The 19,148-nt window shown below is 41.8% G+C and overlaps 1 protein-coding gene across 3 annotated transcripts in view; it reads right to left on the minus strand.

Annotated features, from left to right (window-relative positions):
- Positions 1-19,148, minus strand: part of LOC138838848 (fasciculation and elongation protein zeta-1) — a 51,016-nt gene that overhangs the window by 27,345 nt on the left and 4,523 nt on the right. For all 3 annotated transcript variants that reach the window (XM_070038244.1, XM_070038245.1, XM_070038242.1), the window contains exons 2-3: positions 14,368-14,720; positions 4,778-4,877 (exon numbers count right to left, since the gene is read on the minus strand). In XM_070038244.1, coding sequence (XP_069894345.1) covers positions 4,778-4,877; positions 14,368-14,678 — 411 coding nt within the window. In that variant the 5' untranslated portion in view covers positions 14,679-14,720. The remainder of the gene's footprint in view (positions 1-4,777; positions 4,878-14,367; positions 14,721-19,148) is intronic.

Here is a 19,148-nt window from a genome sequence, read left to right on the forward strand (position 1 = left end):
AACAAATACAAGCCACATGCCTGTAATCCTAGCTACTGCCCAGGCTGAACTCAGGATCATGGTTCAAAGCCAGCCCTGGCAGGAAAGACCGTGAGACTCCTATCTCCAATAAACCACGCAGAAAACCAGAAGTGGTACAGTGGCTCAGTTGATAGAGCACTAGCCTTGAGCTGAAAAGCTAATGGACAGCGTTCAGGCCTAGAGTTCAAGCCCCATGACTAACAAAAAAACAAACAAACAAAAAAACAAAAACAACTACAACAGATCTACAAAAGGAATGAGAAACCAGAATTAATAAATACAGAGGAAAAGATTTTTAAAATTATCTTTGTATTTGTTCCTTTTCCTAATTTCTTTAAAAGGCAACTATCTGGGACAAAAATAATTTTATACATAAACTCTTTGGGGGGGGGGGAGTTCTGTGGGGGGGGGGGCGGGTGGGTGTAGTGGTCCATGCTTGTAATCCCAGATACTTGGGAGGCTGAGGCAGGATTCTAAATTAGAGGCTAACCTGGACAACTTAGGGAGATCTTATCTCAAAAAAAATTTTTTAAAGATGTATAGATAAAAGATGTATAGAAAGTACAAAGGGAGGGCTGGGAAGGTGGCTCAGTGGTAGAGTGCTTGCCTTGCATGCATGAGGCCCTGGGTTCGATTCCTCAGCACCACATAAGCAAAAAGAAAAAAAAGCCGGAAGTGGCACTGTGGCTCAAATGGTAGAGTGCTAGCCTTGAGCTGAAGAGCTGAGGGACAGCGCCCAGGCCCAGAGTTCAGGCCCACGACTGGACCCAAAAAAAAAAAAAGAAAGTACAAAGGGAAATGTCAAAGAAGGCTTGATTCCCTCCCCAAAAGGGAGAGAAGATGGACCAAAGGAAAATCAATGACAAAAGGGGACAAAACAAAGATGGAACAAACAGAAATGAAACACAGTACCTTAACACAAATTATAAATAATACCTAAATGTTAATGAATAAATCCTATGAAAATGAGCTAAATGGCTGGGAATGTGGCTTCGTGGTAGAGTGTTTGCCTAGCATGTATGAAGCCCTGGGTTCAATTCCTCAGTACCACATAGCAGAAAAAGCTAGAAGTGGTGCTGTGGCTTAAGTGGTAGAGTGCTAGCCTTGAGCAAAAGTAGCTCAGGAACAGTGCCCAGGCCCCAAGTTCAAGCGCCAAGACTGACAAAAAAGAAAAAAAGAAAAGAAAAGAAAGAAAATATGAACTAAGCTGAAAAAAAAATCACAGATTATCAGACTGCATATAAAAGCAAGACTCGATATGTTACTTGCAAAAGATACATTTTAAATATAAACAGGGTGAAGAATGTTGAAATAGATTGCAACTATGAAAATAGAACAATGAAACCAGTTGAAATTGTTCTGGGAAGCAGGGAAGGGAGAGTGATAGACTGAGATTGACTGGAATACATTGTAAACGTATGAACATGGGTGAAAATGAACAGTGACAGCCTCCCTAAAGAACTGATGCAAGATATAGATACACACACATATACATGCATCTGTAGATCATATAATATATATGATATATTATGTATATGATATCTGATATATATGATGGTGGGAAGCTATATATATATATATATATATATATATATATATATACATACATACATACATACATATACATATAAAACAAATAGTTTGCATAAGAAAGTTGAAGTGTTCAAACCCCAGTACTGCTGGAAGAAATGGGAGGAGGGAGGGAGAGAGGAAGGAAGGAAGGAAGCAAGCAAGCAAGCAAGCAAGCAAGCAAGCCAGGAAGCAAGGAAGCTAGAGTGGCTAAATTCATATCAAAAGTGGCTTAAGTGGTAAAATAAATGGCCAGCAAACACTAGGCCCTGACTTCAAACCCTAGCAACACCAAACAAATAAACAAAACCCATAGATTTTAAGAGAAGAAGAATTCTGGGATAAAGAGGGACACATAAAAATATCAGGGAGCTATTATATATCAATGAGAAGTATCATTTGATTTTTTGAAAATTATATATGTGTGTTTCTTTGATTTTAACAAAGCAAGAATGACTCCCATTGCAGTTGCAATTCAACAGTGTATACAGTGTTGCATTGAATTACTTAGTTACAGTCATCAAGACAAGCACAACCAGGTTGGAGAACAAATCACTGATCTTGATGATGGAACACTAAGCTGATGACATGGGGGCTTGTGCCAAGGAGACTCAGCCTTCAGCATGCCAAGGCCGCTTAGTTGGTATGTTTTACAGCAAAAATCCAGGGCACTGGTTAACCTACTGAGTCATTGAAACAGAGGTCGATTAAAGAGCTTCTATTGTAATTAATTGAGATAATAAAGGAGGATGAAATGAAATAGCCTTCCTCCATCCACTATTGCTTCCCTAATCTCTCCCCAGGGGTTAGATAGAATTGCTCAAGATCATTCTTCCTAGAGTCACTGGTTCTCCCTGAAATATCAGTCCTCTCTGGGAAAATCTGCAAACGAAGATAAGTTAGAACTGTTTGAAAGGACAAAATATTCTAGATGCCCTTGGTTCTCACTGGTAAGGAAGCCAAAGACATAACAAAGCCAGATCTTCCCTTTGCACCATAATGGGTCTTTTTAAAAAAATTCTATAACTACATCTATTCCATCCTTGCCTCCTTCTCCTTTGCATTTTGCTAAGTACTCAGCGCCACACACACGGAAAATGAACAGACAAGTTCAAAACAAAACCTGAGACCCAACCTCCTGATCTCTGTGGAGAAAGCTTGCAGAAAATCTTAAGTCTCAAAGGCTGACCTGCCCCTGTCAATGAAGCTGTAAGGGTCTGCGTGTTAGTAGACAAGATGGATACACCGCCACTTTTCAACAAGTCAGCCAAATATTCATCTCTATGCTGTGCTATCTTGAGCAATAATCTGCAGATGTGCTGCGCAGTCAGGAGAATCTATTTTCTGCTCTTCCACTTGGATTCGATTCTGGAACACCTAGGAACAGGAGAGCCATCTCCTCTCCAACATTTGCTGAGTCCACAGAGTTGTGCCAGCCCTTCCGGATACTAAATTGTCAAATTTCCTGAACAGCTAAAACTAGAAAACCAACCCAGGCAGAAATTGGCTTTTAACAGAGGCAACATCATTAAATGATTTTCTCTTTTTGCTATGGGCTGAATGTGCATTTCCCCACCAAAGTCTTAGGCTGAATTCCTGGCCTCCCCGTGATCATGGAGGTAGTGCCTACGGGAGGTTGTTAAGATGACAAGGAATGGATTAGTACTCAAATAAAATAAAGGCAGCTCATTTGTCCCTTCGATCATGTGAAGGGACACACACACACACACACACACACACACACACACACACACACACACACACACACACACACAGAGTAAGAGTTGCCATTTATACAGCGAGAACTGGACCCTCACCAAGACTCAAATCAGCCTTGACGTTGGCCTTGCAGTCTCCAGTACTGTGGAAAATAAATGTCTATTGTTCATAAATCATTCAGTCTGAGGTATTTTGTTATTCTAAGACACCATCCATTCAATATGTTGATTCAATCAGGAGGGACAATCTGAGCCTTCTGAAAGGCTTATAGCCTTATGCAACCCTTGGAGCCTATGCAAATCAATGTAAAATAAGTACTTTCCTTACTTGGTCCCTTGGCAAAAATACCCTCAGATTATAAGCCTGGTTCAGACACATACATGTCCCATTGGTCGAGTTTCATGAAGAATTTTTGAGCATGGATATAACTCTGTGGAGAGCATTTGTTTAGGTATGGTAAGGCTCTGGGTTCAACCCGAGTACTAGGTGGAGAAAAAACAAAACCACTTATTATTTGAGCACAATGAAACCTTTGATCCAGGAAGCTATGGCACAGGCTGTAATCCTAGCTACTCACAAGGCTGAGATTTGAGGATCATGGTTCAAAGCCATGCCATGCAGAAAAATCTGTGAGGCTCTTTTCTCCAGTTATCTACAAAAAAGGCAGAAGTGCAGTGGCTCAAGTGAAAAGCAGCCTTGAGTGAAAAAGCTAAGCCACAGCACCCAGGCCTGGAATTCAAGCCCCAGTCCCAGCATAAAACAAACAAACAAACAAAGGCTGCAGTGGTCATTGTCTGATTCTGACTCTTATTTCATACCATCATTCTTGGGAAGGTGTGGTGTCTAGATCAGCTATGAAAGTTATCTAGAGGGGCTGGGAATGTGGCTTAATGGTAGAATGCTTGTCTGCCATGCATGAAGCCCTGGGTTTGATTCCTCAGTACCACATAAACAGAAAAAGCTGGAATTGGCACTGTTGCTCTCATGTGGCAAAGTGCTAGCCTTGAGCAAAAGAAGCTCAGGAACAGTGCCTAGGCCCTGAGTTCAAGCCCTGGGACGGGCAAAAAGGAAAAAATTATCTAGGGGACAAAAACTATAGCTCAGAGGTAGAGGGTGTGCTTAGCATGTGCAAGGCCCTGGGTTCAATCCCTAGCATTAAATAAATAAAGTGGAAGTTACCTGTGCTTACATTTTTACTTTTTACAGGTAACCATTCCAGTCACCTTCAAAATACTGTGGAGGTCCCTCTTACCTTATTTCTTATTCTGCTCCACCCAGCTCTTCAGACCCATTGAGCTCTGGGTGATTCTACTTTCCCAACATTGACTTTGAGCTATTGCAGCAGAGGACTGTTGAGCTACAGGATGTTTTTCTAATTGGAGTCCACATCTTTCCCAGCACTTCTAAATCAGGACGGGAGGGGGGAGAGAAGGGAAAAGGGGAGGGTCGTGCATCGGCAAAACGGTACCTCAGTGTCAGAGCTGTTGCCATTCAGAGCCTCGATGTTTGGGTCCCTCCAGTCTTCTGAGAGTGAAGGGATGTAATTGTCTGTCAGAGCATCCCAAACCCTGTAAACAAAGAGAAGCTCTCATTAGCACGCATCTGTGGCCTGGCCCCGCCTGGAGGAAGGAAAAGCTGGGGCCAGGGCAGGAGAGAGGCTGCTGTGTGTGTTGGGCTGAGATCATCTGCCTTCCAGCATGCAGAAGCAAAGCAACTGGAAAATGGAATTAGAGGCGAGTCCAAGGGAGAAAGAGCCAAGGGTATGGAGCCTGGCCAGGGCTACAGCATGAAAAGAAATTAATCTGCTCTCCAAGCAAATTATTCATTCTCAGAACCTAAGTAGTAACCCTGTTCCTATTCCTATGGGGAGGGCGAGTATTAGAATAGTTTTTCTCAGATGAACCCCTTTAAGATTAAGGTTATTGAACCAATCATCAGTGGCTCACACTTGTAATCCTAGCTACACAGGAAGCTGAGATCTAAGGATTGAGGTTCAAAGCCAGCCCAAATAGGCCAGCTTGTGAGACTCTTATCTCCAATTAACTATCAAAAAAAAAAGCTAGAAGTAGATCTGTGGCTCAAGTGGTAGAGCACTAGCCCTGAGCTAAAAGAAGCTCAGGCCCTGAGTTCAAGCTTCTGAACTGGCACACACACACAAAAAAAGATTAGGGTTATCATCCAACCTATACACATTTCAACGTCAAAGGCCTGCAGTGTATGATCACCAATTAATTCCTTGACCTGTATGTAATGTAGGCAAGGGGAAGATGCCAAAGCCATGAATAACTACTTATTACCCAAAATGTTCTTGGGGAGGATGTGGGGAGCACAATGATATCCTCTAGTAATGTTGAGTTTGAGTGTGCCTTGTCTCTGCCATGCACACTCTAAGATAAATCTGCCTATACAGTTAGTTCTTGGTTGGGGAAAATGAGTTTACTTTGGTTTACATTTCTTTAAAAAATTCTGGGCTGGGAAGGTGGCTCAGTGGTAGAGCACTTGCCTTGCATGCATGAGGCCCTGGGTTCGATTCCTCAGCACCACATAAGCAAAAAGAAAAAAGCCGGAAGTGGCACTGTGGCTCAAGTGGTAGAGCGCTAGCCTTGAGCTGAAGAGCTGAGGGACAGCGCCCAGGCCCAGAGTTCAGGCCCCAAGACCAGACCCAAAGAAAAAAAAATTCTGATATGTGAGTTGGAGGCATGGTTCAAGTGGTAGAACACCAGCCAAGCAAGCCCAGCAAGGATCAAGTCCCAAGTTCAATTCCTGGCACCACCAAAAAATTAATAATAGAAAATAAATAAAATAAAAATTGTAAGAGTTTCCTACAAATATTATCACTTGCCTCATATATCACCAAAAGATCTTTTTTGGAAAAATAGAGTAGGCTGTGTGGGCTGGGTAGTGGTAGAACACTTGCCCAGCATAAGCAAAGCCCTGGGTTAGATCTCTACTATCATTTTTTTTAAAGGCAAGATTGGGGAAAAATATGAAATCATAATCACAAATCAAGAAAAAAATGCAAAAAACAAAAGAAAAGAAATGTATGCAGTGGCTGACTTATGAAATGGTAGCCCCTCTGTACAACTTATTAATAGTAAGAATAAAATTATTTTTAAAAATAAGCAAATAGGTATAAAGATCAATTTTACCTTATAAGATGCTAAAAGTTAAGTGCAAAATTTAGATAGACAAGTATAGAATACTTAGATATTTCAGAATACAAACTTGAAATCAGATACATAGCAGTAATGTAGGAGGTGGGTTCTACTAACACAAAATCAGGCCTGGTATACAATAAATGCATATATAAGCAAAAAGATTTTTCCAATGAATGTGAATAGTGGTAAAATAAATAAAAGGCCCAAGAAAACCTGACTAATTGGCAAGTTGAGGCATCTGCTTATACTTTTCTATCATTACAAGAAGACACTTTGAGAGGACTAACTCATCAAGTGCCCAGAATCTTGTGAGTGTGCATATGCCAGTACGGGGCTTGAACTCAGAGCATGGGTCTCTCCCTTACCTTTTTTACTCAAGACTGGTGCTTTACCACTTGAGCCACAGCTGCACTTCCAGTTTTTTGGTGATTTTTTAGAGATAAGAGTCTCACGAACTTTCCTGGCCAGGCTGGCTTCAAACTCTGATCCTCAGATCTCAGCCTCCTGATTAGCTAGCCACTGGTGCCAGGGAATAGAACCTGTTTGGGAAATAGTGATATCCCAATCTCCACTGGGCACTATTAAAACTACATCAATCCTGGCTACTTCTAAATGGAAGACCCATTTGCTTTCTGGAGCCAAGAGGCAAATGTGATTTGCTACATCTAACTCAAAGCTCCCTCTACTGGAAGGGTCATGGGACTATTCATTGCCACCATGTAACCTGACATCCACTGCTTTAACTATGGACATGCATGCAGGAACTGACCTTCAGATGTGTCCCTGCCACCTGCAAAAGTGAGACTCAGCAGAGCCCAAAATAGGCCAGAGTCTTTGGTACCTCTTCTAAGTTGGATGGAAGTTGAGACATTAATGGACCTTACATCTTGCAATGACCTTGAGACTAAAAGTGACAACTGAGCATTCTCTCCCATCATTTAGGGAGGGAACTCCTACTTTTCTCATCTGAGCTTTCCTGCTGTGGACTGAATTTTGTCATGGAACTCATGAAGAAATGTCTATTTCTATTGTAATTTCTATTTCCTCATTTCTATACCCTTCTCCTGCTTACTCAGTGGCCATTTAACAATTACAACAGCAATGGACACTTGCTTGCTGAGCCAAATGCTCTTCTAAGCTCTTTATGCTCTCTGATGCAATCATCCTTACAACAACTCACAAGGCAGAAGCTTATGAAACACACCTAAAACATAGTGACATTAATAAGTTGTCTAAATTCACACAGCCAATGATGGCAAAGGTGGCTTTGAACGCAGGCAAGATTCCAACTCTTTATGATTTGCTACATGCCTGCCATTAGCGTACAAATTCGAATAATATACCAAGATCCAAATCACAGCCTAGGACAGCTGTTTAAACAATGGCTCTGTGTGCAAACCCCATATTATTCTAGTCTTTGTGCTTTCATCAGATTACAGAAGGATGGTGCAGGGGTAACAGGGCATGGAGTGTCTTTTTCTCTAGCTCCAGCCCAGGAAGGTAAAGGTAGCACATGGCAGGGACCAGCCAGGACTCAGGAGCCAGTGGTAAGGAAGAATGTGTAGAACAAGGGCTTTGCTCTCAGACTATCTTAGGAGTGGATATATTCCTCTTTGCTTAAGGGAAGTGCTCTACCACTTGAGCCACAGCTCCACTTCCAGCTTTTTCTGTGATTAATTGGCGATTGAGTCTCAGAAATGTTCCTTCTGGGGCTGGCTTTGAACTGTGATCCTCAGATCTCAGCCTCCTGAATGCTAGGATTACAGGTATGAGCCACCAGCACTGGGGAATATATTCCTTTTTTTTTTTAAGTATCCTATAAAATTTCACTTCTTGGAGATGGGTTCAATGCACTTGTACTTGCCTAGTATGTGCAAGGTCCTGGGTGTGATCCTCTAGAACTGCAAACATGAACAAATAAATACATACATACTTGTAAATACATACATCCAGGCATTGACTTCTCTAAGAAGTATCCTGCTATTTACTCCTCTTGCTTGGCTGAGGTTGGCACTCCATCACTTGAGCCACACCTCCATTTCTGGCTTTTGCAAGTTAACTGGAGATAAGAGTCTTGCAGATTTGTCTGCCTTTTTATCTCAGATTCTTAGATCTCAATCTCCTGAGTAGCTAGGATTACAGGCAGGAGTCATGGGAACCTAGCTGTGCTATTTACTCTTGTCTTGAAGAAAGACTTTGTAAGTGATCTGTGCCATCATTTATCAAAGATAAAGAGGTTGCCTCAGTTCCTATCACAATACCAGAGATTCACTTTGGGGTCATAGTCTCAACAATCACAGCAAAGCTATAGGTGTGCATCTTTTATAGCTCAGGCTTAAGTGCTATGTAAAGAAAACTGTCTTTTACCACAGATGGGCTGGGCACTGGGAAAAGGATATTGGCAGAGTATGAGCAAAACCAACAGAATGGACTGTACCAAGACAAGTAGATAGGTTTCACACACACACACACACACACACACACACACACACACACACGAGTATCTATTTCTGACAATATAGTAAGCAGTTGAAAGAGCTAATTCAATTCTGACTTGAAAAATTTCCCTGCACTCTCCTTCAGGTGGCTTCTTCCCTAGCCCAATACTTTATGTTCAGTCATGCCAGTGTCTGCACTTATTTGTTTAAGTAGTATGCACACATTTTGTACTTCTTGATTCCTATTTTTTTTGTTTTTTTTTTTTTAATTGTCCAAGACTGGGACTGGAACTTGCTATCGAATGATTACTTTTGCTCCTGGGATGGCACACGACCACCTGAGTCATACCTCCAACCCTATTTCTTTCTGTTTTTTAATTGCACTTCATGTTTAGAAATTAGCAATAATTAGCATGTGAATGCCCTTGGAGGAGTTTTTATAGATACTTTCCAAATATTTAAATGAAATCACACTATCTTGCCCGGAGTGATGGTCTCTACCTATAATCCTTGCTACTTGGGAGGTGGAAAATAGGAGAATCCTGGTTCAAGGCTAGCCTGGGCACCTCAACTAACTTATTGGGCATAGTACTGCCCAATCCATAGTGGATTACAGATGTAATCCTGGCTTGATATGGGCACAGGTAGATAAATGAAGATCCAAGATCCAGGCAAAAAATATAAGGCCTTATTTGAAACTGGCATCATGGCTCAAGTACTACAGCATTTAAAATGCCTGGCAAATTCAATCCCTCCCGCCCACCCCCATACATACTTCAAAGAAACAAAGAACCAACACTCTTTCTGCCTTCTATGATGAAAATAAACCTCTAAGAAGAGAATTAAATTCTCTTAAAAAAAAAAACAAACCAACACTTATTGCTGGTTACGGTGGTATATATCTGTAATCCCAGCACTCAGGAAGCTGAGGCAGGGCCTATGGCAAATTCTAGGCCAGCCCAGGCTACATAGCAATACTCTGTTTATTGTGTGGCCTTTGACATCATCTTAATCCAATCTATCTGAAGAACAGGAAATAGCCATTAGTCCTGGCTAATGTCTGGCCCCTCCATTTGCAGGGTACTTGCAAGAGGGCTGAGTGAGGGGAGGAAGGGTGAGGATTGTCTAGTCCCCTTTTTGTCAGGACCTCTCTGAGTTCTAAATGCCAGGTCCTATCATTTATGGCAAGGGAGAAAGGTGATCACTCACACACAAAGACATCCTGAATTCAAAACCAGAAAATAAACATGGTATTGGAATCTGACTGTCCTTCAACATCTTATGGCCTTTATGCCCTGAAACCAGACATGAGCTGATTTTCCAGTCAACTCCCAATAGTTCCAAATAAGGATGGGGGTGGGATGAATCAAAACTTCTAAGGGAATCATTACATTTACTTTAGGATTTCTCCTATTTTTGGGGGGGAGGGGGGTCGGTCGTGGGGCCTGAACTCTGGGCCTGGGCGCTGTCCCTCAGCTCTTCAGCTCAAGGCTAGCGCTCTACCACCTGAGCCACAGTGCCACTTCCGGCTTTTTTCTTTTTGCTTATGTGGTGCTGAGGAATCAAACCCAGGGCCTCATGCATGCAAGGCATGTGCTCTACCACTGAGCCACCTTCCCAGCCCTGGATTTCTCCTATTTTTATGGAATTTTATTGAGCCAAGAATTTCCCCACTTTTGCTATCATTTAATTCTATCATTTAATTCTAACCCTACTCAAAACACTTGCAATTCATTTTGTGAATGAAACATGTCTCTGGATACTGAGATACTCTCTGGATACTGAATCTGAGCAGGTTTATCATAATAACAATAAAGGATATTTGCAACCAAGTTAGATCTCAAATCACCCTTTTCCTTTACTGAGTCATAATTTCACAGCTGAAAGGTTTGCATTAATGTGTGGTGTACGTTTCACTTGAAGATGTGCCAGGGCTTAGGGAAGGGAAGGCTGTGGAGAGTGTGATTGGGGAGGGAAGGGTGAAATTGATTGGAATATAGCATTAATTTGTATAGAGATGTAACAATGAAATCCCTCCCTCTGTATAATTGATAAGTCAATAACATGAAATGAAATAAAGCAACAACAACAAAAAGATGTACAGTTAGAGACACCGAATGGTATCTATTTCTTCCCTCTACGAGGTCCCGACATCTTACTCTGTCTCTAAGAAATGATCTAGCCTTCAGTCTCTTAGCCAAGGCAGTCAATGAAGCAGTAAAATGAGTCAGAGAAGCCTGATAATGCTATGTGACAGTAATTAACATTGAGTGGCCTCAGCTAATGTATTTGGAGAGATGAAGAAGCTGCTCATTGGGCTTTAACCCTTAATGAGGAAAGGGAGAGTGTGTATGGTGAAGAGGGATGATTTGTTGGAAGTCATAGAAATGGGACGCACATTAAAAAGGTCATTTGCAGAGTACATCCTGGGAGCAGGAAGAAACTGGATTCTTTGCGAGTCCTTAGCCCTGCTTCGCCAAGATGGAGCTCTGGAAATTTCAAAGATGAGGACCCATGCAGTCAACTAGAGTTAAGTGACATGACCAAGGTTCACCCAGCGAGTTAGTGAGAGGAGTAGGAAAATTAGAATTCATCATCTTTGTGTTTCTAGTTCATTGCCTATTGAACTGGAGTGAAAAACTATTCTCTGCATCAAGTAACTATAGAGCCATTCTTTTCTGACTTACAGAAATCGAGCAAATGACAACCAGCTTAGGATTTGAAAAGAATCGGTTGGAAACTTGAAATTGAATGAAAACATCATTTCTAAGCACCGTTCTAATACTGGTCACCAGGCTGACATGCTCCCTATAATCAGACTAGTGTTAATTAAAGACAAAGAAGGAAATGCTGTGAGAAATGGACCTGCAAGGCTTTGTGGATACCACTCATCCAATGCATATTTTCATTCTAAAACATTACTTGATCGTTTACTACACATTGTGTTAAACGGTGTATTACTATACTGAATTAAATGGTAAGAATGCAATGGAATACAGTAGACGTATGGGTTCTACACTGACAGAGGTGCCGCCTTGGGAGACATCAAATACAGTCAGATCCTCTAGGACACACTTTTTACCTTGCTATTTATGGGCAACTCAAATCCATGAGAAGTGAAAGGGGCTGAGGGAGGATTTCAGTGGTAGCTGTCTACCAAGCACAAGGCCCTGTGTTCCAACCCTAGCATGGCCAGAGAAAAACAAAACAATTGCTGGGCATCAGCGGCTCATGCCTGTCATCCTAGCTGTTCAGGAGGCTGAGATCTGAGGATCAAGGTTCAAAGCCAGCCCGGGCAGGAAAGGTTGTGAGACTCTTATCTCCAATAAACCACTCAGAAAACCAGAAATGGTGCTGTGGCTCAAGTGGTAGAGTGCTAGCTTTGAGCTGAAGAGCTGAGAGACAGCACCCAGGCTCAGAGTTCAAGCCCAGGACTACAAAAAAAAGAAAGAGGGCTGGGAAGTTGGCTCAATGGTAGAGCGCTTGCCTTGCATGCCTGAGGCCATGGGTTCGATTCCTCAGCACCACATAAGCAAAAAAAAGAAAAGAAAAAGCCGGAAGTGGCGCTGTGGCTCAAGTGGTAGAGCGCTAGCCTTGAGCTGAAGAGCTGAGGGACAGCGCCCAGGCCCAGAGTTCAGGCCCCACGACTGGACCCAAAAAAGAAAGAGAAAGAAAGAAAGAAAGAAAGAAAGAAAGAAAGAAAGAAAGAAAGAAAGGAAGGAAGGAAGGAAGGAAGGAAGGAAGGAAGGAAGGAAGGAAGGAAGGAAGGAAGGAAGGAAGGAAGGAAGGAAGGAAGGAAGGAAAGAAAGAAAGAAAGAAGAAAGACAAAACAAACCAACAGCAACAATCATAAACAAAAGCGCAGTTGCACTAATATTCCATGACCAATACTGGATATTATTTGTGTGTTTCCTAAAGAGGAATTGATACATATTTGAGGCATTCATGCATATTTTTCTAAATGCCTACAACTCTTGCTTAATTTAAACAACAAATTACCCCCATTTCTCTTTCTAGCCCTTCTATCCCCTCCCCTTTTTTCAGATTTTTTTTTCTCCTTAACATCTGCTAAGACACTACAAGGTAGCTAATAAGTGAAACAGGGAATCTGCATACTCAAAAACTGTATCATCTAGTTCCTCCCTTTACTTTGTCCAGGGTAGTTCTCAGTTCAATTTGAATCCATCCTTTCCTGCTTCCTTCCTTCCTACCTTCCTGCCTGCCTTCCTTCCTTCCTCCCTCTCTTCCTTCCTTCCTTCCTTCCTTCCTTCCTTCCTTCCTTCCTTCCTTTTCTTCTTCCTCCCTTCCCTCCCTTTCTCTCTCTCCTCTCTTTCCTTTCTCTTTCTTTCCTTCTTTTTTTCTTCCTTTGTTCCCTCCCTCCTTCCTTCCTTCCTTCCTTCCTTTTTCTTTCTTTCTTTCTTTCTTTCCTTCCTTTCTCTTTCTTTCTTTCTTTCTTTCTTTCTTTCTGTGAGTATACAGCTCACTGTCTTACTGAGTTTCACTTAAAGCTGGTGCTCTATCACTTGGGCCACAGCTCCACTTCTGGATTTTTGTTTTGTTTTGTTGGTCATGGGGCTTGAACCAGAGCTTTTGTGCTCAAGGCTAGTGTCTACCAGTTTGAGCCACAGTTCCACTTCAGGTTTGAGGGTGGTTAATTAGAGATAAAAGTCTCACAGACTTTTCTGCTTGGGCTGACTTTGAACTATGATTCTTAGATCTCAGCCTCCTGAGTAACTAGGATTACAAGAGTGAGCCACCAGTATCCCGCTCTATTCTGGCTTTTTGCTGGTTAATTTGGATTAATCTCAGATTTGGCTGTCCAAACTGGCTTTGAACTGTGATCCTCAGTTCTCAAGCCTCCTGAGTAGATAGAATTACATGCAGAAGCAAGTGGCACCCAGTTACATGGAAAGTTTCTTTTTGGGGTAAACATTTATAAATAAATTCCCGAACTGGGGAGGTGGGAAATAATTGTTTTAATTCTGAATTTTTCAGATTTCTGATGTTTCTTGAGGGCAAATTGATCCAATGACAGATCTCTCCATCACAGTCAATTATTTTCTTCCTCTTATTTTCAATATACACATAGATTACCATTGAAACAAGCTGGCTAGATCTTAACATTTTCTGTGCTTCTAAAATTCTACTTTGTTAGCACTGTTCAAAAAGAAATGTACTCTACCTGACTTATGTAACTGTAACCCCTCTGTACATCACTGTATAATAACAATTTAAAATTTTTTTAAATTCTGTTTTGAGATGAGGAAAAGCTAAATCTTTCATTTCCCTAAGTTTTCAGTCTAAGAAAGCATTCTGCAGGTGACTGTAGGGACACCTAGAGAACAATGCCAACAATTACCAGGTCACTGCCCCATAAACCTTGTGCCAGACAGAAACGAGTTCTAGGTCAAGGAGGTCAAACTATATCACTGAGGCAGGTGAGGGCAAGTAAGACTCCTTACTCCTCATCCTGTAGGGTCTCCTCTTCCTCTTGGATCTGTAACTGGTTCTTCACAGGCGCCAGGTTCTCGGTCTTGGCGTTGTAGTTCCGAAAGCAGACATTGAGCTTCTCATCAAATTCATTCACGAGGTCCTCCATGGACTTAAAGCTGATGATTTCAGAAGAAAAATTCTCAAGCTCAGAGAGGGAGGGGTCCTCCAGATGGTGGGGAGATGTGCCATAGAGACCTCGGGGTGTCTCCTCCTGGTCCTCGGAGCAGCAGGGCCTCAGGTCCTCAAACTCTTCGTCCAGACTCACCAGTGGGGCCTCCATCCTGGCACTGAGATACAACAGCAATTCTCAGGGTTTGTTTCCCTGAAAGAAATACATAGGGCAGTGTGAGCTGGGGCTGGGTTTTGTGCTTGTCCTGAGGAACTTTAGTCATGTATTCCATTACTCAATATCCCTTGGAAATAAAAATTCTGTTTTCCTGGCATCTGTTGCTTCTACACTTCCCCTGTACTATGCACTTAAGGACTTCAAAATATGTTAATCAATTAGTTAAATAAAGTGACCTTTGGAGATATGTCTGCTTCTAATTCCCCACTCCAAAAACCAAAGCATAGTGGATAAGTAGGCAGCCCCTGAGCCAGACTGCCCAGATGTCCATCCTATTCAGATCCTGCCACCTATGACCTTAAGCAAGTTTAACAAAAAGAAACTCAGCTGCACTTTCTTTTATTCTTCTCAAGACAGCAATATAGCAATCTGGATGCCAGTGGGTCATACCTGTAATCCTAGCTACTCAGGAAGCTGAGAGCTGAGGACTGCAGCTAGGATGGAAGCCAGACTGGCCAGGAAAGTCCACGAGGCACTTATCTCCAGTTTACCACCAAAAAGCTGAAAGTGGAGCTGTGGCTTAAGTGGTAGAATACTAGGCTTGAATAAAAAAGCTTAGAGGCAGAGCTCAGGCCCTGAGTTCAAACCAGTACTGGTGTGCATGCATGTGTGTGCTCACATGTGCACAAGCACGCATGCATGCATGCACGCACAGACAATAGCAGCAGGACTACTTCAAAGGGTCTTTACAAGATTAAATCTATAAGCAGGTAAGTGCTTAAATCAGAGTTTAGCAGATGACAAATGTTAATACCATTCAACATTTTTTTCTCACTACTACTACCACAATACCCCATATGTACACAGACCCTCACTATGTGCTCTAAAAAACTATAAATTTTATAGCTAGTTTTGCAGAAACATGACATGACCTGAAGTTCTTTACCAATAAAACCTGACACAGCCTAGGCATTATGGTGCACACATATAATCCCAGCATTGAAAGGCCAAGGCAGCCAGGCACAGGTGGTTCACACCTGTAATCCTAGCTACTCAGGAGGCTGAGATCTGAGGATCACAGTTCAAAGCCAGCCGGGGCAGGAAAAGTCCATGACACTCAGAAAACTGGAAGTGGTACTGTGGCTCAAGTGGTACAACGCTAGCCTTGAGCTGAAGAGTTGAGGGACAGTGCACAGGCCCAGAGTTCAAGCCCCACGACCAACAAGAAAGAAAAAGAAAGAAAGAAAGAAAGAAAGAAAGAAAGAAAGAAAGAAAGAAAGAAAGAAAGAAAGAAAGAAAGAAAGAAAGAAAGAAAGAAAGAAAGAAAGAAAGAAAGAAAGAAAGGAAGGAAAGAAGGGAGGGAGGGAAGGAGGGAGGGAGGGAAGGAGGGAGGGAGGGAAGGAGGGAGGGAGGGAAGGAGGGAGGGAGGGAAGGAGGGAGGGAGGGAAGGGAGGAAAGAAGAAAGGAAAGGAAAGGAAAGAAAAGAAAAGAAAAGACAGGAGAATCTTTCAAGTTCAAATCCAGTCTGGGCTACACAAAGACTCTATCTCTAAATAAATAAATAAACCCAAACTGAATGTAAAGTTACTTATGATTTTAACTTATTGTGTTTTGCTGTAGCTTTTTCATTATAGAAGAGACTGGTATAGCTGAATGGCAGAGTGATAGACCATGATCCTGAGATGCACAAGGCCCTGGGTTCTATCCTAATGTAAATAAAAAATAATAAGTAAAGAAATGGCTACCCTCAGACCACAGTGAACAGAATGTAAAATAGGCATTCTGTTACTACTTTACAAAATTTGAAATAATCTAAATTCTGAAAGAAACCTAGCCCTAAATATTTTGGATAAAGGATCACAGTCCTCTCATTAATAAATAATAGAAGCCAGGTTCCAGGGGCTCACATCTGTCATCCTAGCTATTTAAGAGGCTGAGATCTAAGGATCATAGTAGGAAGCCAGGCTGGGCAGGAAAGTCCATGAGACTCTTAGCTCCAATTAACCACCAAAATGCCAGAAGTAGAGCTTTGGCTCAAATAGTAGAGCACCAGCCTTGAGCAAAAGAACTAAGAAACAGTCCCTGAGTTCAAGCTTATTACTGGCAATAAATAAATAGAGATAACAGAACACTAATAGAAACTTCAGCAAGGCTTAGTGGTGTTTATACCTGATATCCCAGTTACTCAGGAGGCGGAGGCAGGAGTATTACCTGAGCCTCGCAGCTTGGGGACAGCACGGCAAGACTTCTTTCTCAGGGACAGACACAGAAGTAAACAGACTTTCCCATGAACACCTGAGTTTTATTCAGATACAGCGCATATGCCTTTGAATGAACTCAATGACCTGGTATCTTGTATGAAACAACAGAGTCACTTAAGTGTTACAAAGCCAAACTCCACTTCCATCTTGAGCAGTGCACACTCAGGATGCCTTCCATTTTCCAGCAACCCTGCAAACTTCTTACACACACACACACACACACACACACACACACACACACATCACATCACATCACATCACATTATCATGCCCTCTTCATATAGCACCTTCAATTGTGGTTTATCCATCTGTGCGTACATCCTGGCTCCTTTCAATTTTCATTTCAGTTCCTCAAGGGCATAAACAACCTCTGATGTCCTCCACGGCTTCAAGCATACCAGCTGCCCTGTGGCCAGTAATCAATCAATATGTGTTCATTGAAAAATTCTCTTCTGTCCCTACATACAGTTTTCCTCCAGCAATACTGTCTGTCATACTCCTCTACACATGTCCAGCTTCCTTCCCTGTAACACAGAAAGGCAGCCCAACTTTTCTCTCTCAAGCTGTAGGATCATGGATCCAGTTACATGCTAAAGTTGGAACCACAAGCTGAGAAAAGCCAAATAGACAGCAAGAGCCATAGGATTTGCCCTATTAGTGCCCATTCCTTCACAAAACTGGGTGTGGCAAGTGGCACAGTTCATATGTTAGTTTTGCTAGGAGAAAGTCAGTCACCTTTGCATCAACAAATAGTTGAGCACTGATGACTCACATCACACCTGTCCGTAATTCTAGTTACTAAGGAAGCTGAGATCTGGAGGATCATAGTTCTCAAAGCCATTCTGGGCAGAAAAGCTTACAAGACTCTATCTCCAATTAACTAGCAAAATGCCAGACTGAAGGTGTGTCTCCAGTGATAAAACAACAGCTGTGAGCAAGAAAGACAGGGTACAAGGTCCTAAGTCCAAGCATTGTAGTGGCACAAAAAATATACACACAGCCAGGGACCAGTGGCTCACACCTGTAATCCTAACTACTCAGGAGGCTGAGATCTGAAAATCGCAGTTCAAAGCCAGCCTAGACAGGAAAGTCCATGAAACTCTTATCTCCAATAAACCACCAGAAAACTAGAAGTGGTGCTGTGCAGTTCAAGTGGTAGAGCACTAGCCTTGAGCTGAAGAGCTGAGGGACAGAGTTCAAGCCCTACATCTAACACACACACACACACACACACACACACACACACACACACACACACACACACACTTACTTGTGCACGCACATATTTTGAGCATTCACAGTTTGCAAAAGCAATATGATAAAATCTTGATATCCAAACAGATGTAAAGATGTAAAAACCATATCCTAGAAAAATCACAGGCCTCCCCACAAGAAAAGGAGAAGAGGAAACCAACGGTCCTGCCATCGCTGGTAAACTGGGTACTGATTTCTTCATTTGTTATATGAAGCTGCTGATATAGAGCTCACACTTTGGGAAGTTCATTTTAATAATTTCAATTCAAGTTCATTTAATAATTTCAATTATAAGATATATTTTCACTATATACTTAATCCAGTATAATCGAAGTGTTAACGTAGCAATGTACTTCATATTAAATATTAATGACCTAATTTACATTGGAAATCCAGTGTGTAATTTACATAGACAGTCTATCTTCAAATTAATCTCCTTTCAAGTATCCAACAGCCACACATGGCTAGTCACCACCACTTTGCCCAACACAGCTTAAAATGAATTTTACAACTTTGGTGGGGGAGGGAGGAGTTGGGGAGGTGGGAAGAGAAGGGATGGTAGGGGAGAAACAAAGGAGGGGGTAACAATGCTCAATAGGAAATGTATTCATTACCTGACTCATGTAACTGTAACCTCTCTGTACAGTATCTTTACAATAAAAATATATTAAAAACAATTTTAAAAGGCAATGCACAACTAATTGTATTAGGGATCCTTCATCAATGGTCTATAGAGTAGGCTCTCGACTATACATATGTATATTTCTTTGTTTTTAGTGTAAATTAAACAAATGAGTTTTACTGTAGTATCTCCATAATTTCATATTATGTACTTTCATCTGTTCACCTCCACTATTACTCTTTCTTAACACCCATATATCTATATTTCAATGAAATTGGTTTCCTTTGTAAACCTAAGTATTTTAATGGGTTTAAAAACATTATTCAG

Source organism: Dipodomys merriami, unplaced genomic scaffold (assembly GCF_024711535.1).
Source record: "Dipodomys merriami isolate MVZ:Mamm:240054 unplaced genomic scaffold, mDipMer1.0.p SCAF_29, whole genome shotgun sequence".
Lineage (NCBI taxonomy): Eukaryota > Metazoa > Chordata > Mammalia > Rodentia > Heteromyidae > Dipodomys > Dipodomys merriami.